Raw genomic sequence first — 26,494 nt, 5'->3', positions numbered from 1 at the left:
TTATGGGCACAGTAAACAGGGCTCGTGATGCCGGTTGCATAGTCTCTTCACTGTTCCTAGATCTCTCTAAGGCCTTTGACACAGTTTAACACCCTCTTCTGCTCACAAAACTCCCCATACCTTAAACTGGTTCTCAGACTATCTCACCAATAGACAACAATCCACCAAATGGCAACACTCCTTTTCACCACACAAACACAGGTGTACCTCAGGGGTCTGTACTAGGTCCACTCCTTTTCAGTATATTCATTAACAACTTCCACACCACCCTTACCCATGGCACAGTAATCCAATATGTAGATGATTCTACAATCATCTGTACTGCCAAATCTATATCTGAGTTGCAACGTCTTACCCAAAGTGTTTTCACTTCAACCGAAACTTGATGTCAAACAACCATCTCGCTCTAAATCCCAATAAAGCCAAACTTCTACTACCCCCCCCCAAAAAAAAAAAAACTAAAGCTCTTTACAAAAATGATTTTTCTGTCCAATCCCATAATAATACTCTAACTGAAGTTGTTTCAAGTACTAATACTACTAGAAGTTATTATTGATGAAAATGTAACATTCGCCCTCCATATCCATAGCAACATCATAAAACACATAAAAAATTAGGTACCCTCTATAGACACAAATTCTACCTTAATATTACTGCTAAAAAAGCTCTAGCATCATCCATCCTGCTACCATCTCTACTATATGGTGCCCCAATCCTCACCAATATCCAGTCCTCCATGAAACCCAGACTGGACTCATGTTGCAACAAGATTGCCAAGTTTGTAACAAATTCAAAAAACTCAGTACACCACTGCTTATCTCTACAACAGCTAAACTGTCTCAAATTCCCACACTACCTTACTTATTCACAATTAACCACTGCACATAAACTCACATACAACCCTTCCACTTGCCCCTCCCTGTCCTCCTTATTGACTACATACCACCCTAACAGGCTACTAAGATCTAAAAACACAATGATGCTGAAAGTTGAAAAACCTAACCTTGCAGCTGGTCAAATGTTGTACTCTTTTAATGTCTCAGAACTATGGAATGCCCTCCCACCTTCTATCAGAACAATCAGTAATCCTGCTCTCTTTAAGAAGTCTCTCAGATCACACCTCCCTTCTCTCTAGCAGTGTACTTGCGCCAAAATAGTACCTCCTAACACCTGATCCATCTACAATATCACTACTTACGAGCTCTCTCTGACTTGCTGAATTCAACTGCTTATGCCTACATAACTCCAATATGTAACAATCAAAATTGCTACCCTACCTGACTCATTCCAAGCTCAATGATCAAACTGTACATAATGTTGATGTGTAATGTTTGTAAATAACTTGTACCAGTGTGTTTAATATTTAATCTGAAGTAGTTAACTTCATTTGTGCAGCAACCTATGGGATTCGTATCCGACCTCGGATCCGAGCCGGCAGTTTTCAACAGCTTTAGATCCGAGCTCCAATCTCCTCCCCCTACCCATAATCCCCTGCCAACCCTGACTGACCTCAGATCTAGTTTGCCGTGGTTATCCAACAGCAGCTTGATCAACAGCTCCAAACGTTACAGACTTTTGTGAGAAAAAATTTACCTTTTTCCTCTTCTTTCTTCTGCTTTTTTGGTTGTGAGTGTTTACAGTTCCCTTTTTGTAAAAACCCTCTCTAGTTTAACTCTATATTTTTTGTTATTTACCTACCCCTTCCTTCGTGGTTCCGTTAGGGTTGTGTGTGTGTGTTTCTCTCTTATTTAAAATGGCTGAGTCTCCAAAATTGGTCTTTTCTAAGTGCACCGAGTGTGGCCATAAGCTGTCCCCGGCAGATGGCCACACTCGGTGTGTGTTGTGCCTTGGGGTTGAACACCTGTCTTCTGGTTGTTCCATCTGTGCGGCGTTCAACCCCGGGCCACTCAAGGACCGTAGGTCCAAGCTGATTCTGGCGGGTCTTCTGCTCCCGGATTCAGCTTCTACCTCCGGTCCTCCTGTGGCTCCCGCTGTGGCGGCTGCCACTCCTGCTTCCTTCCCCCCGGCTGGGACTCAACCTCCCACCTTAGGCCCGGAGGAGAGGGAGGCCAGGAAAGAGAAAAGGAAGGAGAAGCACCACAAGCAGCGGGCCCGAGGCCTCAACTTCGGCCCCCCCGGCTAAGCGGTCTTCTCCCTCGAGGACTTCTGGGTCTCCTCCGTCTCGGATCCGATCCCCATGCTTTTCACCGGGTCCTGAGGATGAGGAGATCCGATCTCCTTCAAGGTCATCGAGGCAACACTCCCGTCCCGCCTCTGTGGCCTCATCGAGATCAACCCGAAGTCTCATGGATGCAGATTTGGACCGGATGATGAGAAGATTCCTCCAGGCCCAACTGCAGATGGGAGTGCTCCTGCCTCCCCCCCCTCCGAGGGGGAGCTCGACCCCTTTTTTTTGCCCCGATAGCTCCTTCTCCGTCCCGCTTTCCGGGCAAAGAGTCTTCGGAGCCGGGCAGCCTTGGAGCCGGGGGTGTGTCGGCGCCGATAGTCTTGGGTACTTCGGCGCCGACACTTCCCTCGAGTATGTCGGGTCCATTTTCTTTGGATCCGAGCTCTCAGAGCCGAGGGCTGAGCTTCGGATCCGGCGGTATTGGTATGCCTTCGGCTCCGTCCAGGTCAGAGCATACTGGTCCGTCGGATCCGATCGCTTCGGTGCCGGCCCTGATACGTCCGTCGGATACGAGTGAGGGTCTGCTTTCAGATCCCATAGAGAGCAGCTCTCCCTCGGCATTCAATGTGGTGGAGAGGGCCCTGTCGAGAGATTCCAGGCCCCTGGCTCTTGCCACGGCTCCACCCTGCTCTCCTTCTCTGTTGGGCCCAACTTCCATCACCCGGCCCCAGGAACAGCCTGCTCTGACGTCCCAGGTCATTCCTTTGGAACAAGACGTGGCTGGTGAGACCTCCTCGGACAGCCCCCCCGAGGAGGTTCCTCACAAGCGAAAGTGCAAAAGGAGGTACCTGGACTTCCCCGAGTCCTTGACTGAGGACACGGATTTGGAGGAGGGAGAAGGCTCCCCAAGATCACCCCCCGAAGATGTCTCATTTGGTGACATCATGGAGATGCTCAGGATAAAGGGGGGGGGGTCTGACCTAAAGCCTACCTCGGACGAATCCGTGTTCCTGGAGGTGTTTGAAGCAGGCCCATCTACCTCTTGGGTGTCCCCTCCAACCGACCCCCTGGTAGATTTTACTACCAGGGCATGGAAGTAGCCGGACACTGTGGAGCCAGTCCCCAAGCACCCGGACAAAATTCTTAGCCCATCCTCTGACAAGTCCCACTGGAATAAGGGTCCCCCTGTCGATGCCATGTTGGTGGCGGCGACCACCAAGAGGGAACTAGCTCAGGAGAGTCCCTCGGTTCATTCCCCGAGCAAGGAGTCTTGGTCGATGGACCGTTTAGTGAAGCGGGTCTTAGTTCAGCTACCTTCTCTGTGAGGTCGCTGAACTACATGGCACATGAGCTTCGGCTGCAGCGGGACCTTATCAAAGAGTATGTTGCGTTGCCCCCCCCGAGTCAATGTCGGCGGAGAACAAATGTTTGCACTCCACCCGGATGGCCACTCTCCGATCCATATCAAACACCTCTATGCGGCTTCTATCCCATGCCACGGAGGGAGCCGCTAGAGCCAGCAGAGCGGGCCTTGTCATGAGGCATCAGGCCTGGCTCCAGCACTGTGATTTCGTGGAATCCTTCAAGGCATCTTTCACTAATGCCCCTTTCGATGGTTCTGCCCTCTTTGGCAAAACTGTTCGCGATACCTTGGTCCAGAGCGAGAAGGATGGGAAGACGTCTGCCATCGGAGTCCGCTTCTGTGCTCCCCAGAGGTCCTTCTCCAAGAACCAAAAGGGACAGAAGAAGATGTGGTTCCAGAAGTCGCAACAGTCCCGTCCCGCTCCGGACTCCCAGCCCTTCCACGGCAGAGGAGATAAGGGTGGATGCCGCCCTAGAGGCAGAGGAGGCCCACGGAACTTTGGATCCAGAGAACCCTTCTCGAACCAACCCACGCAACACCCCTGAGGGGTTGCCTGACTGCTCCACTCTGGAGGCAGTCGGGGGGCATTTCTCGAAGCACCTAGCAGCTTGGGAGTCCATCACGACAGACCGCTGGGTGCTTCGCATTATATCCAGAGGATATCAGATTCCCTTTTCTCTTTACCCACGCAGCCCCAGATACCTCCCCGATGTCCCACCCGATCAGAGGGAGGCTGCAACAACAGAAATCCAACAGTTGCTGGAAAAAAGAGCCATCCAACACGTCCCCCCAGACCAGTGCGGGTTGGGGTTTTACTCCAGGTTCTTCTTGGTGCCAAAAAAGACGGGGACTCCTCCCTGAACCTGTCAGTAACCAAAGAGAAGTTCCACATGGTCACCCTTCAATCCATTCTCCCCCTTTTGCCTGAGAATGACTGGATGTGCTCTATAGACCTCAAGGATGTGTACTACCACATTTTGATGGATAGGCGATCCAGAAGGTTCCTCCGCTTCCGGCTAGGAGCCAGTCATTTCCAATTCAGGGTCCTTCTCTTTGGTCTCACCACAGCCCCTAGGGTGTTCACCAAAGTGTTAGCAGTGATTGCGGCCCACCTGAGGCTCCAGGGAATCCAGGTCTACCCGTACCTGGATGACTGGCTCCTGACCGCCCCGACAAGGCATCTATTCTGCGCAGCCAGAAACTACTTTCTTTGTCTAGCTCCCCGCTGGGGATCACTATCAACATAGAGAAGTCGTCTTTTACCCCGACTCAGACTATAGACTTCATAGGGGCAAGATTAGACACAAACAAGCTCCTAGCTTTCTTGACCACAGACCGGCTACGAACCCTGAGGCTACATGTGCGGGCCATTCTACATTCTCTACCTCCTCTGGTGGAATTGGTTGGTCCTGAGGGCTCTAGGCTCAATGGCGGTGGCAATCAACCTTTTGCTAATGGCATGTTTGAACATGAGGGTCTTGCAATGGACCCTCCAGGTCCAGTGGGCCTTCCTTCGATTTCCTCTGAGCCATCCCATTCCCCTCAGCAGGTCTTGCAAGAGGGCCCTCTTATGGTGGCTCCAATCTCCGAATCTCCAGGAAGGATGCCCCTTTTCTGTGGCCCCTCCCCTAGCCACAGTGACCACGGATGCCTCCCGCCTCGTGTGGGGGGCATTGTTTGGGCAGGACAGTCCAAGGCACGTGGGACCCCACGGAGACGTCTCTGCATATCAATGTCCGAGAGATGAGGGCAGTGCTGTTAGCGTTGAACGCAATTCAGCACCTTCTTCCCATAGGAACTATTGTGATTCAGTCAGACAATATGTCTGTTGTCTGGTACATCAACAAACAGGGGGGAACCAGGTCCTACCCACTCTGTCGAGAGGCCATGAGGGTGTGGGAATGGGCGATCTCCACCAACTGCTTTCTTATAGCAACGCACATTCCGGGGCGGTCCAACATTTTAGTGGACGGACTAAGTTGCACTATCCTGTTACCACACGAGTGGTCTCTGAATCGGATTTTCGCCGAATGGGGTCAACCCTGTTGCAATCTCTTTGCTTCTCCCTCGAACACAAAATGTTACGACTACTTTGCTCTCATTTCTCCCTCCGGGGATCCTCCGAGAGACGCTCTGGTGCATGCTTGGCCTCCTGGTCTACTTTATGCTTACCCTCCTCTTCCTCTCATGTTGAAGTTCTGCAGAAAGCCTGCCGGTTGGGGAGTAGGATAATCCTCATTGCCCCATTATGGCCTCGTCAACCCTGGTTCCCTTACCTTTGGTCTCATCTGGTGAATCCTCCTTGGATTCTGGATCCCCGTCCAGATCTAATATCCCACCCCCTAGATCTCCCAGTCCCGAATCTGGACAACCTCAAGGTCACAGCTTGGCTGCTCCAGTTCCACTTGTAGCTAGGACTCCCGGTATCTCTTCCCCAGTTAAAACTATTCTAGTAGCAGCGCACAAGCCTTCTACTAGAAAGGTCTGTAGTAGCAAATGGAAACGTTTCTCCATTTGGGTGGAACTTCGAAATTTGGATCCTTTCACAGCTCCTTTGCCAGCGGTATTAGACTTCCTGTCAGGGCTGTTTCATCAGGGGGCTAGCTCCTCCACACTCAAGGTTCAACTAGCAGTTATCTCTCATTATCATGTGGGAAATTAACTGGGCCCTTTGATCATCACGAAATTGTGTAAGACCTTTTTGAAGGGCACCTTTCTGCTCAGACCTCCAGTGAAGGATGTAGTCCCTCTTTGGGATTTAACGCTGGTGCTTCAGGCCTTAACAGCTCCCCCGTTTGAGCCTGCAGCTTCAGTAGATCAGTAGATTCTTGTCATGGAAAACGGCCTTTCTTGTCGCTATCACCTCGGCTCGAAGGGTCACTGAACTACAGGCCCTCTGTGTAAAACCCCCTTATTTGACTTTTCACAAGGATAGAGTTTACCTCAGGACCAATCCCTCCTTTGTTCCCAAGATCGCCTCTGAATTGAATATTATCCAGTCCATCAACCTACCCAGTCTTCTTCCCTAATTACCAAAACAAAGGGGAATACAAGTTACACTCACTGGATGTACATAGACAACTTAGCTTCTACATCCACAGGACATCTGGTCATAGGCAATCTAACCAGTTGTTCATCTCCTTTGCCAAATTTAACTTGGGTAAATCTGTGTCTAAAGTCACACTGTCTAGATGGATCTCGCAGTGTATCCTTTTAGCATATGAAAGTTCTGGCAGGCCCGCACCTCAGGGAGTCCATGCCCACTCTACTCGGTCTATGTCTACCTCTGCGGCTTTTTGAGCTAGAGTCTCTTTGGATGATATTTGTTCAGCAGTCACTTTGGCCTCATCTCATACCTTTATCAGTCACTATAAATTGGACATTATCTCCAGAGGGAGAGCATCCTTTGGCTCTGCAGTGCTCCGAGACATCCTTCCATGAAGGCCACCCAAGGTTCAGGTAGCTGGGGACTCTGTCCCATAGGTTGCTGCACAAATGTCTTGAAAGTATTAGTCTTCAAGCAGTATCTGCTTTTGGGCAAAGTTGATCTGATGTCAGTCAGGGTTGGCAGGGGATTATGGGTAGGGGAGGAGCTTGGAGCTCGGATCTAAAGCTGTTGAAAACTGCCGGCTCGGATCCGAGGTCGGATCCGAATCCCATAGGTTGCTGACAAATGAAGTTTACCTACTCAGATGGAACGTTATGGTGAGTACATAACTTCGTATTTCCATGCATTGAGACTGTATATACACTGTATATTGTGCTTTTTCTTGTATGTACTATTAATGCTATGTGGAGCTTTTCTCCCCGGGCCTCTACTAAAAATGGGCTCATCTAGGCCCAGTAGACTTTCCTGGTTAACAAGTGCAATAAAATAAATAAATAAATAAATAAATAAATAATGTGCATTTCTGTTACATGTATTAAATATGTGCATCTTTGTAGGAAAAGAGGTTGAACAGGAGGCAAGACATTACTTTTATACAAAAAGCTGTGTGTTATAGAAGTTACGCAAGAGGCTAGAGCTATGTGACACACAATATTGGGCAACTACATTTTTGTGAATAATGCATAAGAACTGTAAATATCTCCAGTTTTATAGTATTATATAATTGCATTTCTTGCATGATTTTTGTATTGTAATGGTTGCATAAAGTGTCATTCCTAATGGCTGCCATTACTAATCTTATCCATTTATTTGCATGCCTTTGAATGTACAGCTTTAAGTAAAGCAAAATTAAACAAAAAAAAAGTGCAAAACAATGGATCAGAGTGGGCTAATAGTGTGTCAGCTTAAATATTACCTTTCCTGTACTACATTCACATGCTTCATTTAAGCCAAACAGTGCAAGTTAGAAGATATTCACTTTCCTGTCAGAGCCTTCTTCCTTGAATGAGTATGTTGTTAACAGGATTTTAAAACTCAACAGTCTATGTGGGAGCATTATTTTTGTTTTTATGTAGTTGCATACAGCATGTGTAGATTTTGTCCACTCCAGATATGTCCTTGATGCATCGGTCAGCCACAGCCACTATCCTGCCTGACATGACTGTTGTGTTGGACTACTGACATACATTTTGCTAAGCATTCAGTTTTTGCAGTTTAGACTAAGATCCTTATGATTTATGTTATGATGCTGTGTTACCAGTGTACTTTTCTACATAATTGCAACCCAAATTGATGTGTACAGCATATTCACCCAAGCTTTGTTTACATGGTTTCAGGTATGTCAACATCAGTTGCCTAACTTTCAGCATGGACTCCAGGTTTCTCTCCGCATCTAGTAACACAGAGACAGTACATATCTTTAAACTGGAACAACTTAGCCAATGGTATGTTTTTGTGGTCAAGATAAATGCAAGTATTGCAGGCTGAGACAAATGGTACCTTTTTTGAGCACTGTACAATGTAAGTTGTTGTATTTTCTATGTCATCTGCAGTATTGCGAGTAAAAGGAGGTTCTGGGGTTATTGTTGCTAGGTGAAATTAAGTTTTGCTGTTATTTTTCAGAAGTATAGTAATGTAACCAGTGGCTCTTCCAAGAAGTGGGTGGTCACTCTCTGTAGTTTAATGCAATTGTGCATTTATAACTCTCTGAGCTTCATCTGTAAAATAACATGTACAGTGTTCTGCACAGATCAGTCAGCAGTTGAGTGCCTGCATAAATACTGGAAACTTGCTTGTACCAGTGAAACTGGTATCCATAATTTATAAAGTCAACAGTATACTGCACCTACTGCAGATTTAGTAGTGCTGTTTGTAGGCTGTTGTGTAAACAAAATGCTGTTTAAGCACAGCTTACTTAAAGTGGGGACAGCATGTATCTTTGAATTTGCTCCGTCGACCTGACTGATACTGGACTTCTGGACTTCAGTACTTGCTTTTGGGTATTTACACTCTGAAAGCTAAGTGGTCTCCCCAATACATGCTATATAGGTTTTGTCTCCATTGGGGTGCCTGATGAACCTTGAAGTAGTAAATGACACTGGAATATTTAATTTGCTATTCAAAGACAGGTTGTATTCAGGATGCTGAAAGATGACCAGTGAGGAAGGAAAAAACTAGCTTGATTAACCACATTAATATTCTTTCATAATTTAAATCAGGAAGTATTAATCTGAGATGTCGTGGTGTCAGATAAAAGCATGGATAATGCTCAGAGCTTGTTATTGACTGCTGATGTCCAAGTGCAATCATTTTCCAGATATATTTGTTTAGCAGTAAAATATACATAGTTAGTACATTAATATAGCTATCTTATCTGAATAAATATCTTGGACATTGTCCATTTGGAAGAATTGTGAAACAATATTTCACAAGTCAAATCAGCACACAAGTTCGGAATGGCTGGTGACCCAAATGGAGTAAGTGGTCAAGTAAGTGAGAAAGTGCGTGTTTGTCTGTGTCTGCATGCATGCATGTTTTAACAGTCATGAATATGTGGCATATTGATATTTATGCATGTAAGTTGACCCCGAAGGCGTTTCTGTGGTAGTTCATGGTATCAAATGAATGCTTTGATAGTGCTAAGGAACGCCACAGTACTAACTGGTATCAAACTACTGCCGATTTGTAGATATTTATACCTGTTTGGCAATAAAAATTACATGTATACTTATCTGCATACTTTATGTTTGTGCAATGTGGATACACAGTAGGCTGGTGGAACAGCATCTCACAGGTCTACTCAGTTCACAGATCAAAAATGACTGCTGACTCCAAAGGAATGGTCAGAGCAAACGTTTTTTTTTTTTTTGGCAGTTATGAATATGTGATATATTAACATTTTCGTAGCATCTTGATCTGAAATTTATGTGGTAGTTCATGGTGTGAAGGCTGCCAGCCCAGCCAGATAATTTGGTACATAATTCTGTCATTTGTAAGTATGAATGGAAACTACAAGCTTGTTTTCTTAAATGAAAGAATATGATGTGAAATGTTGAACTTAAAACAATGTAGCAACATTGCCCCCTGCTGTAAAGAAAGCTAAGTCAAGCATTTCTTGTCTGTCCTTTGAAGTTAAAGTTATTTCATGTCTAATCCTTTTGAAGTTAAAGTTTGGAGTTGATGAGTCTGGAGTGAAGCATCCTGCCTATAGTTTTAACTTAAGGAATAATTACTAGAGTTTACATGTGGAATGTCTTTTATGGCTGTTGTTTCCTGCAAGAGCAAGATAACAAGAATGCAGTTTCTGTTAGCCTGGGAACCCCAGGAAAGTGTGAAAAAATGATGTAATGGGAACAAGGACTGCAATTTCAATTTAAACAGAGAAAATCAGAAAGCATTAAGCATTTTTGTTTTCACCATCCAACTCACATCACTGTCTTGCTCATGTATAAGTTATCTTAGACTTAGAAATAGCTAGGAACTAGAAAGATTAGACAAAGTGTTTTTCTGTGATGTCAGAACTGTACTACTGCATTATTTTAAGGATTTCTCTGTGATCTCTGAACTCTTGACTAGCACTGTGTAGTAAGAAGTATTTCTTTGTGTTTTTAGTATTTATTATTAAATATTTTTAAACTTTTCAACTGTGGCTATTTTGTGTAGAGATAATTTAAGCTCTTGAGTACAATGCATATTTATAGTGATTACTGTACCAAGTCATTCTAATAAGCCTTGACTGTTTAGTTATACTACCAATTGGATAATAATATTGCACAGTCAAGGGAGCTCGCAGGATTTTTTGCAGGGGGGTGCAAACCCAGAGCCCCACCCACATAGCTCACCCCGCCCCCTTCCAACACAGCCCCGCCCAAGTCCACCCACCCAAGCCCCGCCCACACCACCATTCCAGTGTCCCATTACTTGGCTATTTCTCCCCATTTACTGTAGACACTGTTCAAATCTGTGTGCATACTGTTTTATGCTTTAGTTCTACAATGATTACAGGCAGTTGGATTTAATTTACAACTTTTATTTCAAACATTATAGCCCAAACACCAAGACATTTACTAAACCTAAACAAAGCAATAGTCTTACAATGAAAACAGACTTGGCATTAGAGTTTCTCTACTTTTGAAACTGTCAATGAAACAGCATTGAAACCCACATTCAAAGAAAATGCATCTGGCCAGTGGCAGGTTATTTACCTTTGAACTGTTTTCATGCAATAGGTTCCTTGCACACCGTTAGGGTCATGCAAAAGTTATTTGATTTACCTGATTGTATTAATTATAATATATAATTGAATTCTATATCTTGTATTATACAGCAACACTTGAGTGTCTCTGCAAGTAAAAGTAATCTGAATAATTCCACATTAAAGATATCTGAAACTAATGAAGATGTTGCTAGAAAACTGTATATTTCAGTATTTCATCTACAAATTCAGTGCCTGCTGCCGTCAAAGAATAAATTGCCTATGTTAAATTAAAAAAATGGTAAGCTGGTATATTGCAATAGAAAATGGATGACAAGCTGAAAAACAGGTTCATAGTTATTAGGCATCTCATCCAAAGGAGGACATCCTGAGGACTGCAGCATACAAATGTATATGCTGTAGGAATAGAACCTCAAGCCTTTACATTAAGATGCAAGTATTCTACTTGTGGTGCTACTAACATAGCTTTAAAGCTTTATACCACAATAGAGATACCAATTGCTAAACAAAACAGTTGCACATAGTAAACAGACTTGGCATGAGCAGCAGTGAACTTAGCTTCCCTTAAAACTCAGTTCCTTGAAAATGCACTTGAAAATTCTACCTGCTAACTCTAGCTTGGGCATTTCACTTTCTCTCTCTCACAAACATACCACACCCCTCAAGACCTCAACCTTAGTGCAAGACATCTTGACAAAGCCTAAAATAAATAGGGACAGACTATAAATATGGCTCTCAGAAACTTAGAAAATTGCAAGAGTAGCAGGATTTGTGTTAGTATGCATTTTTCTAAATGATATGACATCTAAAACTGAAATCTCATTTAGCAACTTCAGATTTTTGCCCCATATTCCTCCTAAAAAGGATTGGACAGCTGAGGGGTATGCTACCTCCCTCTTATACACACACCAAATAATTCTGGCCAGACTTTAATTAGTTCTGGGAAGGTTGCACTGAACGGCACCGTGCTTGATCTGAAGTGGGTGAAATCCTGGTAGCCAGTGATAACTGATCTGCAGCTCAGCAATGTGGAGCATTAAAGCATTTTTAGCAGAGCATTGTTTTATCACTACCTATTGTGTTTGCACATAAGCTGTAGTCATTTCAAACATTTGCCTTTTTTGATTATTACAGAGTACATTTACCCACCAGAGCTATTGTGTTTTGACTTCAGTGTGGAGATAGTTGTTGCAGGGCTTGGCTTTTAAGTAAGGTAGCAAAGCTTATTTACCATATACCATTAAAGCCACCCAACTACAAGTGTACTAACACACAGACACTGCTATAAGACACTGGTCTCCAATAAAATGTAATGAGCTTTTGAAAATACTGTAATCCTGTCCTTTTATTACAAATACTGTCATATGCATTTCAATACCCAAGGCTTATACATTATCTAGTCATGTAAATATTCTTTGCATGGCAACAACGAAAAGGCTTTCAATGCTGGTAATTCTTTAACAATATGCTTACTAAAGCTTACTTGCATCTTACAATCTCCGACAAGCTTACCTGATGTTCATTAAACCATGGCTACTTAAACAGAGCAACAGGGCACTGTGACAGCATGCAGTTCCTGAATAATAAGAAGCATAAATCAACAGTATAAACATCTGATAGAAAACCAGAACATTTTGCAAAATCAAGGACAGATGAAAAGCCATGGTCATATTTGTGATCTACCTTGGATGGGGGAATACTCTGCACACTTACACTGCATAACTGCTCCTTGCCTTCCTTGGACACATCCAGAGCCACTACAATGGGGGATGGGGTGCAGTAAGTATGTCATAATTTGAAATGTCTCTAGCTGACAGTGATGGCTCTGACACTCATACCTCTCAACTTCAGAGCAAGAAATCTGGGCAAAGCCATACATAGAACTAGAAGTGGGACACAGTCCCAAAAATAAGGCCAATTTTTAAATATTGCTCTTATTAACTTAAACAGGACAGGTAGATCTTACATTAGTACAAATTTTCTGAAGGGTATAAAATATGAAACTCAAATGTCTGCCATTATTTTCTAACTTCAATCTTTAATGACTTGCCACTAATTTGCCAGAAAACCACAATTTTATGAAAAACAGACCAAAATGTGATGCAAAATACCTGTCAAAAGAGGACACCTTTTAATATTAACAGTTAACTTGCTAACAAAATAAGAGCATCCACATGCATTTCTGAAATAAAGGTAATCTATAACTGATCATTACAGTTATATATAATTGTCATTTTGGAGGAGGGATTATTAGGGAGAGCAACATTTTGAGCCAGAATTGGGGACAATTGAGATGTTTGGATATTCCTAATCTACAAAGTGATTTGCACGTACCTCTCAACCTCTTAATGCAGGAAATCTGAACAAGGCCAAATATATTGGGGAACATACAAACACTACTAAAATTGCTCTTTATAAAACTTACAGTCTTGCATTAGCATGCATTTTCTGAAGGTTATGACATCTGAAACTCAATGTCTGTCATTTAATGGCTTCATTCCTAAATGATTTGCTAGAAAATCACAAATTTTATGAGGAACAAACCAAAAATAAGCAGCAAATATCTACCATTCTGCAAAGATATGGACAACTGAGAGGTATAGTTCAACCGGGCTGTATGAGTTTGCTACCCCCCCCTCACAAAATCATGGTCAAATGGAGCCTCCCCCCTGCAGCCATTCCAATGTCCCATTCCTTGGTTATGTTGCCCCATTTACCATAAACACTAATGTGCATACTGCTTTACTTCTGATGATTTAGGATTTCATTTGAACGTTTTATTTTGCATTTTACAGCACAAACCCTAATACATATCTATTAAAGCAATGCAGTTTCACAATGAAACTAGATTAACATTAAAACTTCTCTGCCCTTTAAACTCACATGCATTGAAACAGCACTGAAAACCACTTTCACAGAAAATACATTTTGCCAATGGCAAATATTAACTCTGGGCTGTCTTCAAAATCATGGGCCCCTCGAACACAACATAAACATGCTCTTTAATACACCTTCCTGACTGTATTACATTATATTCCTTGTACAATACAGTACAGTTGTTAGAGGGCATTTTAAATTTATTGCTTTGAACATTTTTCCAGTAAACAATGAAACAAAAGGCATCCACCAATGACAAAATTGCCCAATTCAGAACATTTCCATCATAAAGTCTACTCAAGTCCACCAGTATCAGTAAAAAATATACACAATCTCTGTAGTAAAATCCACATTGAAGAAATTTGTAACTAATAAAGAGGTTGCTGCTAGCAAACACTTTATATGTCATTGTTTACTCTACAAATAAAGTGCCTGTTACCCTTGAAGAATAACTTGCCTTTGTTGCATGCAATAAAAAAAATGAAAAGCTAGTAATACATAATAGGGAATGGATAGCAAACTGTTAACAGTTCCATAGTTACTAGGTATCTTTGCCAAAAGACTGCAGCATCCACCCCCTTTACAACACAATACAGCATCAGCAATGCATTTACCTACTGTGAGAGTAGAACCCACAGCCTTCAGCATCTAAAGTAAGTACACTATCTGTTGTGCTATTAACAATGCAAGCAGACTAAAATAAGCAGCACTAAACTTTTGCTCCCCTGCAGCTCTCAGCTCCTTGTAAAATCTACTCGACACTCAGCTGTATCTCTGAAAAAGAGGGAACTATAGAGTTATTGGAGGAGAAAGAAAAAAAAGCCTGTCAGCACTAGGTAAAGTACCAAAATACTTCTACATAGTAACTCTTTCCTGTCTTTGACAAACTTAAAAGTACACTTTATCCTTGTCACAATTACTAACACGGACACTACAAGCAGTCTATGAAATAATTTAAGCAGATGTATGTTAACTGCAGCTGCTTAAATGATTAACTGATACTCACAAAATTGCACCATTCACCTATTGGGACCAATCAGCATCTCCTCCACAGTGTCAACTGTGCTTTTAACAGTTTGCTGCCTGGGCAGCAGATTCCTTCATCCTATCCTAGATGTAGCTTTGAATTCCATCTTTTATCTATAGCAGAGATCAATGTAATAGATGCATAGTGTGGCACCTGACCTTTCATAAATATATACCATTACATTTTTGTTAGTCTTCAGATACTACATATTCATGTGAGCTGTTAAAGTTACAGCTAGTGGTCTCTGGCTTTAGTTTAAGAATTCTGGGGTAAATTATTTCATGTTTTCTTATCCAACGTCTGACTTACAGACCATAAAAAAATTCAGATAAAAAAATAGACTGATATTACCTGATCTACCTTTATTTTAGCTATGGAGGTATCAATCCCCCCAAAGAAGAAAAAAAATCAGCAGTAGGTACTAAACAGATATTATAACTTAACATTTACATTTGCTTCTTAAAGTGATACAGATGAATTTTGCACCTGCAGTCAAGATAATAATGTCCAACCTCATTTCTATCTCTGCAGTCCATGTAGATGGTTTACAAAGCTGCCCTAGACATCTCAGCTTCAGATTTCCTCTAGCAGTGACTACAACTTATTTCCCTGCCTCACAAAAAATCCCAGAACTAACAAGTGAAATGTCCTACACATCTTTATGGTGACATTTCAAGAGAAAGAAAGAAATCATCACTTTAACAAGTACACACACCGTATGTTTCGGCCTATACATGCTTGAAAACCTTCTTACTGCAGCTGTCTGGTTTACTTCAAGAAAACTAATTCTTAACCTTTCAAAATATAAGTTATGATTTTCAGAACCCAACAAAAGCTATGATCAGTTCCACCAGACTGAGCCATCCCAGGCTCTGCTAAAAATTGCTAAAGATCACTTTTCCCTTAGAATAGCTAGGGCTCTAGCTAGTCTTATTTCTAGATAAAAAATATTTGCTATATTTTTAAAATATTCTTTATCTCCAGCAGTTGGGGAAGCCACTAATAAAAGAATCATCACTTTAACAAGTACACCGCCCGATGTTTCGCCTGCAAAATCTGACGTTTGTACCACAAATGTCCCACTTTGGACATTTGAAAAGGTGGCAAGTTGGCAACCCTATAGTACACTCACACACACACACACACACACACACACACACACACACACACAACTCTGCCTGAAGCGTCCCATCTTCCGTCTGTTTACTCCTTGAGTCCCGCTTCAAGCTATTCCGTTTCAGGTCCCATCTTCCATTCCCGTCGAATCATCCGCTTGCAAAGCCATCCTTGTAAACTCCAGCTCACAAACTTCTAAATATTCACGAGAGCGATGATGTCACGCCCGCGACTGGACTGTTAACATACACGGACTTCTTTCTTCTTAAAGAAGAACGCATGTACATAAAAAAAAAAAAAAAAACTTTTTTTTAAATTATCTAGTCAGCCGATTCCAGGGGGGTGCAAGTGCACCCCCTTGCACCTGCCTGCGGGCGCCCTTGTGCACAGTAATAATTGGACACCCTTTTAAGGGCCTTTGAATAGCTGATAATTATTAGTGGGTGGTGGCAGGGTACTGCCGTATAGTCTAGGAAAAGGGGACACAGCTGGAGAACCTGTGCCAGCCTTCCCCAGGAGTGTCTGTGTGGTTATATAAACTCTTCTCAAAGAGTTTGTATGTGTGTGTGTGTGTGTGTGTGTGTGTGTGTCTGCGTGTGCGTGTGTCCGCTACTTGGGCAGGGACATGAGGCACTGGTTGGGCAGAGAGGGTGCTAGATGTTTTAGCTTGCCCACTAAGCTGAGAGCTGGACCCTATAGCTGTGCCAGTGGGGAGTCTTATTAGGGAACTGGAGAGCAAGGGAGTGACCAGCCCCAGACGGACTGTGATCTGTGTGTGCTTTTAAGGGAAATTGCACTTTACTGTGTGTATTTGATATCCTTTCCTTCATATGTGAGATGCCCTCTCTGGTGTTAGTGGTGAGGATTGAGGCTTTTTGATTGCTGGGCCAGGGCACGGGCGTCACATATTAGTTGTTTGGCAGCAGTGGGATATCCACATTACATATTGGTTGGCAAATATATTTGGCTTGTAGTGGTGTGGGTAGAGTGAATTCCTGTAGCTTGTGTACAGTGAACTTTGAAGGTGTTTTGTACTCTAAATCAGCCATGCAGTGAATACTCAGAGTTCAGATCACAATTGTTTTATTTCTTTTGTTAGCTTAGTCAGGGTGAGCAGGCAGCATGTCAGCAGAGGAGTATGGAAAGCTGACAAGGAGCCAGCTGGCGGAGATGTGCCAGGCTAGGGGACTGGTGCATGGAAACCTGACTAAGGCAGACCTGATTGCAGCCTTGGTTACAGCTGCATCAGAAAACAGCAACAAGGAGGACAATCAGACTGGCAGTGGAGATATAATACCCTCAGAGAATGGGCAGTGCAACCTTTCTGCAGAGGACTTAAAAATCCGTCTGGAGCTAAAGAGACTTGAGTTGGAGGCCAGGCGTTTGGAGATAGAAGCCGAGGAAAAGGATAGGCAGAGCAAGCATGAGAGAGAAATGCTGACTCTTTGCCAGAGTCATGGAGGTAATGGGGAAGGGAGTAACTGGACCCCAGAAGCACAACAGGTCAGTAAATTTCTTCCGCATTTTAAAGAGGGGGATAATCTTGATAGTTTCATTCATATGTTTGAGAGGGTATGCAAACAGTATCGTGTTGACCAAAGGCTCTGGGTAAGGTTCCTGACTCCCTTATTCCATGGTAAAGCTGTAACTGTATTGTCTAAAATGTCTGGCGTTGCATGTTTTGATTTTACTGCTGTAAAAAATTGTCAGAGTTTTTTAAGCTAACACCTGAAACGCGTAGGAAAAAGTTTTGTGAGCATAGATGCAAGGCAGATGAAAGTGTGTGTGAATATGTTGCTGAACTGAGCACTTATTTCCATATGTGGGTGAGTGGATGTCAGGTCACCACTTTTGAAGGGCTGGCAGACCTTTTGGTGAGGGAACAAGCCCTTAGCATTTTGCCTGAGGACATGAGGTTCTGGTTAGCTGTTAGACAATGTACTACTTCAGATGTGTTGGGGAAGAAGGGAGACCCATACCTGGCAAGCAGTGCAGCCCTGTACAGGAAGGGGACCCCCAGTATTGCTCATGGATCTAAAGAAACCCATGGTGGGCAGCACAGACTGCCCCAACACAATCTGCCAGTAGCAGGGGAAGCCACAAGTCCAGGTACACATCCAGGAGCTAGGGTTAAATGTTTTGAATGCAACCAGTGGAGCCATGTGGCATACAGATGTCCACAGAGGCAAGGTGGAGAACAGAAGGTGAGGAAGACAGTAAGTGGGAAAGACAAAATGCCAGTAGTAGGTTGTCTTGAGACAACAAGGGTACCGAACTACCATCCTGCAGATGTCCTGATAGGGAAGGATTTGGATGAGGCAGTACCATGTGCTTATGCAGTTACATGCGGTCAGGCTAGGAGACAAGCATGTGGGTCTGGTAAGCCTGGGGGAGACCCAGGCAGACTGCATACTTGTTTGCAGCCAGGACTGGTGAGATGGTTACTTCCGGGAGGGAGCTGCTCTGTAGCAGTGAGACTGAAGGTGAGCCACAACTGCTTGTGGGTACTGATGTTCCCTTGGACAGAGTGACTGCAAAGGTAGAGGTGAGTAATAGTACCCAGGCTGATAGTGAGGCACGACTGTCAGAGGATGCCAGACTTCCTGTGGAAGGGGAGCTGGGAAGGGTTACAAGGAGAGAGTTGAGAAAGGCTCAGCTCTCAGACCTTACATTGCATGGGCTGAGGCAGGTTGCTAGGGAGTTACCTGACTCTTAAAGAAAGGGGAATCTGTATACTGGAACAAAGGGTTACTATACAGAGAGTGGACCCCTGAGGGAGGGCTAGAAGGTGAGAGAGTACAGCAGTTAGTAATGCCTAGAGCCTACCATCTGGCGCTTCTAGCCCTAGCCCATGATATTCCCTTTGCAGGTCATATGGGCATAAAACGTACAAAGAGGCATACTATGCAGAACTTTTATTAGCCTGGAATTTCCAGGGATGTAACAGGGTACTGCATGACCTGTGAGCAGTGCCAAAAGGTAGGCAAGGCAGGAGACAAGGTGAGAGCTCCTTTGATGCCTTTGCCTGTGATTGAGGAGCCATTTCAGAGGGTATCTATGGATATTGTGGTCCTCTGAGTACCCCAAAGATCCACAGGGAAAATATATATCCTAGTGGTAGTGGATTATGCTACACGGTACCCTGAGGTGGTGGCTTTGTCCTCCATTGAGGCAGAGAAGGCGGCAAATGTTATGTTAGAGATTTTCAGTAGGGTAGGTTTCCCAAAAGAAATACTGACTGACAGAGGTGCCAGTTTCATGACAGACCTGCTGGCTTGTCTGTGGAATTCCTGTGGGGTGAAGCACATGGAGACCACCCCCTACCATCCCCAGACTAATGGTCTTGTTGAGAGGTTAAACTCTGCAATCAAGTCCTTGCTACGGACATTTGCAGAGCAGTTTAAGAGGGAGTGGGACAAATATTTGCCCCATCTGTTTGCTTACAAAGAAGTTCCACAGGAATCCACAGGTTTTTCACCCTTTGAGTTGCTGTATGGGCATAAGGTGAGAGGACCTTTAGATTTAATTTGAGATGAGTGGGAAAGTGAGTGCAAGTCTCACAAATAGTCTGTTGTGGCATACGTCCTAAACCTCAGGACAAGGTTCAGGGAACTCATGGGCTTGGCCAAGGAGAACCTGGCAGAAGCCCAACAACAGAAAAAAGGTGTGGTATGACAGGAATGCTTGAGCTAGAGAGTATGCTGTGGAGCAGCAGGTAATGGTTCTCATTTCTGTCAGACACAACAAGCTGCAAGCAGCTTGGGAGGGACCCTACAAGATGGTAAGAAATGTAAGTGATGTTAACTACATGATGGGACTGCTAGGCAGAAGGCAGGGGCACAAATTGTACCATGTTAACATGATGGAGCCTTATCATGATAGGGGGGCCCTTGTGCTGAGTATTTGCAGTGGATTGCAGGAGGAGTCTGAGGACTGTTCTCCTCAGTGAGGCTCGGGCTGACACCTCATTGGAAGGGGTAGCAGTAGCCCAGCAGATATCCCTTACCCAGGTTTGAGAAATCTGAGCAATGTTGCAGGAATTTGGGAACATGTTCACTGGGAAACCAGGCTTGCACCCACCTGGGGCAGCACCAGGTGGATACAGGACCCCAAAGGCCTATTTAGGCAGGCCCCTTATAGAGTGCCTGAGAGAGTCAGTCTTTGAGGGAGGAGGTACAGGAGATGTTGGAACTAGGGGTGATTCAAGAGTCCAACAGTCCCTGGGCCTCCCCAGTGGTGCTGGTGCCAAAGAAGGATGGCAGCACCAGGTTCTGTGTGGACTACAAGAAGTTAAATAGTCACACAGAGTCAGATGCTTACTCCATGCCTAGGACAGATGAGGCCCTAGAGCAGCTGGGTGGGGCTAAGTATCTTACTACCATTGATCTTACCAAGGGTTACTGGCAGGTCCCCTTGACTCCCAGTGCTAGAGAGACGTCAGCCTTTGTGACTCCTTTTGGCTTATATGAGTTCACAAAGATGCCCTGTTGGATGAAGAATACCCCAGCGACTTTCCAGAAGCTGGTAGATCATATCCTAGTAGGAGCATGAAGGTTTGCCCTTGCTTACCTAGATGATATTGCCATCTACAGCCATTCCTGGCCAGTGCACCTTCAGCATGTCAGGGAGGTGCTGGGCAGACTACAGAGGGCATGGCCAACCATTATGCCAAGCAAATGTCAGGTGGGAATGGCAGAGGTCTCCTACCTAGGACATAGAGTGGGGAATGGTAAGATAAGGCCAGAGCCTGTCAAAGTGGAAGCCATTCAGACATGGCCTGCACTTGTTACTAAAAAGTAGGTGAGGGCATTTGTAGGGACAGCAGGGTACTGCAGAACATTTGTCCCCAGTTATAGTACCATAGCTGTTCCCATCACAGACCTGATGAGGAAGAACAGGCCAGATAAGTTAGTGTGGACCCCAGCATGTGAACAGGCATTCCAGAAGCTTAAAGAATCTTTGGGAGGACACCCCTTGTTAGCCATTTCAAATTGCAGCAAAGAATTTGTTGTGCAGGTTGATGCTTTGAACCATGAGGTGGGGACTGTACTTAGCCAAATTTCTTCAGAGGGAGAAGAGCACCCAGTGGTTTATCTCAGTCATAGGCTCCAACCCAGGCATGAATGCTATGCATCTGTGGAAAAGGAATGCCATAGTGTGGGCACTGCAGAAACTTCAGCTTTATCTGTATGGAAGGAAATTCACTGTAATGACAGATCACAACCCCATGACATGGTTAAACAGAGCCAGCCAGCAAAATGCCAGGGTTGCTAAGATGGAACCTAGGGTTGCAAGCATATGATATGTCAGTGCTGCACCGCAGTGGGAGTAGCAATGTCAATGCTGATGGGCTGTCAAGACAGGGAATAGGGTAGGTTTACTCAGATAGACCTGACCCTCTCAAGCAGCGTTTCTCAAGGGTCACTTGAAAAAGTAGCTTAAGTTCTCCGGGGGGGGGGGCAGGGATGTGAAGGCTGCCGCCTGGCCAGATAGAATTTGGTACATAATTCTGTCATGTGTAAATATGAATGGAAACTACTAGCTTGTTTTCTTAGGCTTAAATGAAAGAATATGCTGTGAAATGTTGAACAATGTAGCAACATTGCCCCCTGCTGTAAAAAAATACTAAGTCAAGCATTTCTTGTCTGTCCTTTGAAGTTAAAATTATTTCATGTCTGTCCCTTTGAAGTTAAAATTTGGAGACGATGAGTCTGGAGTGAAGCAATCCTGCCTGTTGTTTTAACTTAAAGAATAATTACTAGAGTTTACATGTGGAATGTCTTTTATGGCTGCAGTTTCCTGCAAGTGCAAGATAACAAGATTGCAGATGTTCTTCATCTCACATTGCTGCAGTCCTTACATATGGGTAGTCCAGTATTAGGCTGATCGCGTCGGGTCATGGCTCAGATCTGACATCAGGCGTCAGGGTATAAAAAGCGCATGATGAACGTCATATCCTCAGTCTTTTTTGCCGCGGTCAATGCAGAAAGAGCAGCGTTGCAAGTGCCGTTCCGGCGTTCTGATTCTGAGTCTGAGTTTCAGACCAAGTTGGGTTTAAGTATGGTTGTACTGGGAATTTTTTTGTTTTTCTTGCCTCAGTTAATTCCGGATGTCAGAAAAAGTGAATAATTGTATTTCTTATGGGCAGATGATTATCACTCTCTTTGCATTCAGTGTTTGGGATAGGTTTAATAAGCGCACTATAAAAGAAGGTTAGATTGTGCTAGGTTAGTCAACCTAGACAGGTTGATTCGTCCGCTTCGATGACGGGGTCCTGCAGAAGCTGCAGTGGAGCAGGTGGATCCGGCTGAAGTTTCTGTTGAGTCTCAGGGGGAAACTTTGATTTTGCAGGATGTGGCCTCACAGGAGTCAGGTCAAGCTGAAGGGGCCTCTCAGGTTACTGTTCTCCCTTCTATGCCTAAGGTGGTTAGGCCTTCTGCTACTATTTCTAAGGCTTCTTCTAAGGGCAGGTCTGTTTTGCCTTCCTCTGGTGTCCCTCCAGGTACTTCAGGGTCTGTGCCTAAAAGCACATGCTTAAAATGGCAGAAGATTTGATTACTTTAATTAGAGGTTCTATGCCCCCTCCTGATAAGAGGCCCAGGGTGGAGCCAGAGTTGGAAAGTTTGGATCAGGCCTCAGACGATTCAGACTCTTCTGCTGAAGATATTCAAGATTTTCCCCCTTATTCGGATTCTGATGCAGAGGATTCCCTTCTGCTTCTCCTCCAGAGGAAAACTCTGCATTCCATGAGGGAGCATTTTAAGTGGGAAGGACAGGATTTCTGATTCACGGAATTCTTGTTTTACCACAGCATAGACCCAGAGACTATTAGTCAGGGGCCTAAGGATGTTAGGGCTTCTGTTGTAAAGAATCCAGGTTCCTCTAGATAAGGAAGCTAGAGCTTTGGATAGATGGGGTAAGAAGGTGTATACCTCTTCAACTTTAGCAATGAGGGCTTTAAATTGCCAGTTTCATATGTTGAAGTGTCAGAATTTCCTCCTTTCTCAGCTAAAATCTAAAGTGGATGCTTTGGCAGAGGGCATAGAGTGTAAAGAATTGCAGGATTTAGTACATGTCTCTGAACAGGTGGGTAAGCATTCTTTGCAGTGTGGTTTTGATGCTGTACAGGCCTCTTCTAGGGTGATCAGAATTTGTCTGAGCATGTTAAAACTAGAATTCTGGATGCCCCTTTACAGTCTGAAGTTTTGTTTGGTCCTCCTGTGGAGTCGGTTTTGAAGAAAATGGAAGACAAGGCTAAGTCTATGCAGACTGTTAAAGATTTTGCAGGTGCAACCTCCAAAGTTTAGTAGAAATTGGCCTACTAAGGGGTGGACCTACCCTTCTTCTGGTTCTCAGTCTAGGGGTAGATCTGGGCAGAGCTCTCCGCATTCAGGCCTAGAACTTGGAGTTCACCTGCACAATCTGCAGGTGAGGGCAGGGCCAGCCTTTCAGCTGCCAGATTCTTCTTCCCTGGCAGCTCCTTTGGGAGGAAAATTAGCTCTCTTCAAGCAAAACTGGCTTTTAGTCACCCAGGACAAATGGGTATTGGACATTATAAACTGAGGCTACAAGTTCTATTTCCATACATTGCCTCCTTTCAAAGGCATGCCAGAAAGGATGGAGGCTCACAAGCAGATTTCTTTACTTCTTCAAATAGGAGCTATACAGCCAGTTCCTCTGTCAGAAGTGGGACTAGGATTTTATTCTGTTTCTAGTACCAAAGAAAGAGACCAATTTTGGATTTATCTATTCTCAACACTTATCTGGACATTCCAAAGTTCAAAATGCTGACGTTACAACAGCTTTTACCTCTGTTGGGAAAAGATCACTGGATGGTAACTCTGGATCTCAAAGAGGCTTATCTTCATGTTCCTATCAGGTCCAGTTGCAGGAGGTACCTGGAAATTTACTTTCTCAGTTCTCTGCATTGCCCTTTGGCTTATCTACTGCGCCCAGAGTGTTCACAAAGGTTCTGGCTCCAGTGATAGCCTTTTTCTGGTTAAAAGGAATACAGATTTATCCCTATTTGGACGATTGCCTGATTATTGCACAACACAAAGACGAACTTCTGCATCATCTACAGTATGTGATGGTAGTGTTAAGATGCCTAGGGTATTCTGTGAACGAAACAAAGTCCAGTCTAGTACCCTCTCAGGACATGTGCTTTCTGGGTGTGAGACTGAATACAGCTTCCCAGATGGCCTTTTTGACCCCGGACAAACAAAGAAGCCTTTCTCTTTATTTCCATCAAATGTCTCTACAGTCCAGGCTGACTGCAAGGACAGTCCTTCAAGCCTTGGGGTTCATGGCATCTTGTATTCTGGTGCTTCCCAATGCCAAACTGCATATGAGGAAGCTTCAATGGTATCTCAAAAATGTATGGACACAACACTGCCAAGATTTAGACACTGTCATTCAGATAATACCTTGCATTCACAAAGAATTTTTGTGGTGGGCTCAGGAATGTCACCTAAACAAGGGACTCTCTGTGACCCGATTCTAACGACAGATGCCTCGGACAAGGCTTGGGGAGCACACCTCAATGGAAAATGGGTGCAAGACACGGGGCCTGTCAGACTTCAACATTTGCATATCAACTTGAAGGAGATGTTAGCAGTCCAATTTGCATTGATGGCTTTCAAGGATTTACTTCACCCAGGACAGGTGTTGATTCAAACAGACAACACTACTGTCATGTGGTACATCAACAAGCAAGGGGAATCCATTCGTACCCTCTTTGCAGGCAATTTGCATTGATGGCTTTCAAGGATTTACTTCACCCAGGACAGGTGTTGATTCAAACAGACATCACTACTGTCATGTGGTACATCAACAAGCAAGGGGGAATCCATTCGTACCCTCTTTGCAGGCAAGCGATGATTTTGTGGGAGACTGCTCTCAGTTTACACCTCCATCTTCAGGCAAGGTTTCTACCAGGAGCACAGAACTCCTTAGCGGATGTGTTGAGCAGACAAATTGTGGATCCTCACGAGTGGAAACTGGATCCTCATGTGTTTCAAAAGTTGACAGTGTTATGGGGGACTCCAGACATAGATCTGTTCGCTTCTCCACTAAATTACCAGTTGCCAAAGTTTTGCACAAAAATGTTTCATCCCACAGCTTGGAAGGTGGATGCTGTATCATTCAGTTGGAACAATCTTCATGTCTATGCCTTTCCACCTCTGCCTCTCATTCCAAAGGTACTCCTGAAGGCCGGAATAGACAAGCCATCCATGATTCGGATAGCGCCGGATTGGCCTCGACAGCACTGGTACCCACTACTGAGGAGTTTGGTACGGGAGCCTCCATGGCCTCTGCCTTTGATTCCAATCTTTTTGTCTCAGGAGGGCAATCACTTCCTCAATGTCAAGATTCAGTCTCTGCATCTCACAGCCTGGCATATTCTGTTTTAGACCCTGGAGGGTCTCAGCTTCCACAACAAGTTTTGAATGTTATTTTGGAGGCCAGAAGGCCTAGTACAAGGAAAGTTTACGCTGATAAATGGAGGAGATTTTTCTTTGGAGCAAAGAAGGACTTTGATGTTTCCAAGCCTGAATTAAGTGTTTCTCTTCAATATCTTACTGAGTTATTGGACAAGGGTTTGTCTTTCTCCTCGATAAAGGTTCATGCTGCAGCCATTTCTGCTCACTATGACTGTGACCCTCCTTTATTTTCCCATCCTTTGTTTAAGCAATTTCTTAGAGGGGCAAAGAACATAAGACCCCCAATGTGAGCTCCTACTCCTGCTTGGGATCTCAATTTTGTGTTGGAAAAGCTTACTCTGCAACCTTTTGAGCCTGCAGCTACTGCCGAGTTAAAGTATTTATCATGGAAGACTGCTTTTTTGTTGGCCATTACCTCTGCAAGAAGGGTTTCTGAATTACAGGCCCTTATGGCGGTGGAACCTTTCCTGATTTTTCATAAGGATAGGGTATCTCTGCACTAATCCTTCCTTTATGCCTAAAGTGGTTTCTAGTGTGGCCTTGAACCAAACTATTCATTTGCCTACTTTTTATGCAAACCCTCAAAATAAAGGGGAGAAGATTTTGCATACTTTGGATATTCACAGGCAGTTCACGTATTATTTGAGCAGAACCAAAGGGTTCAGGCAGTCTCAGCAGTTGTTTGTTTCTTTTGCTTTGGGTTCTCAGGGAAAACCTGTTTCAAAACGAACTATTTCTAAATGGATTGGGTTTTGTATTTCTTTCTGTTATTCCCATCATGGTAAGGAGATTCCGGCTGGAATCAGACCTCATTCCACTAGAGCTACTGCCACTTCTACTGCCTTTCTACGGGGTAGCTACAAAGATATTTTGGAAGCAGCCACTTGGAGTTCAGTACATACTTTTTCCAAGCATTACCACCTTTCTCTTTATTCT

General features: G+C 44.1%; 1 protein-coding gene across 1 annotated transcript in view; it reads left to right on the top strand.

Annotated features, from left to right (window-relative positions):
* Positions 1-26,494, top strand: part of WIPI1 (WD repeat domain, phosphoinositide interacting 1) — a 1,063,998-nt gene that overhangs the window by 599,398 nt on the left and 438,106 nt on the right. Inside the window, exon 8 of the mRNA XM_044085121.1 lies at positions 8,217-8,324. Within this exon, the coding sequence (XP_043941056.1) occupies positions 8,217-8,324 (108 nt within the window). The remainder of the gene's footprint in view (positions 1-8,216; positions 8,325-26,494) is intronic.

Source organism: Protopterus annectens, chromosome 10.part0 (assembly GCF_019279795.1).
Source record: "Protopterus annectens isolate FY-2018-M chromosome 10.part0, PAN1.0, whole genome shotgun sequence".
NCBI classification, from domain to species: Eukaryota; Metazoa; Chordata; order Ceratodontiformes; family Protopteridae; genus Protopterus; species Protopterus annectens.
Note: the sequence above shows the minus strand (reverse complement) of the source record. Positions and strands in the feature narration are given on the sequence as shown.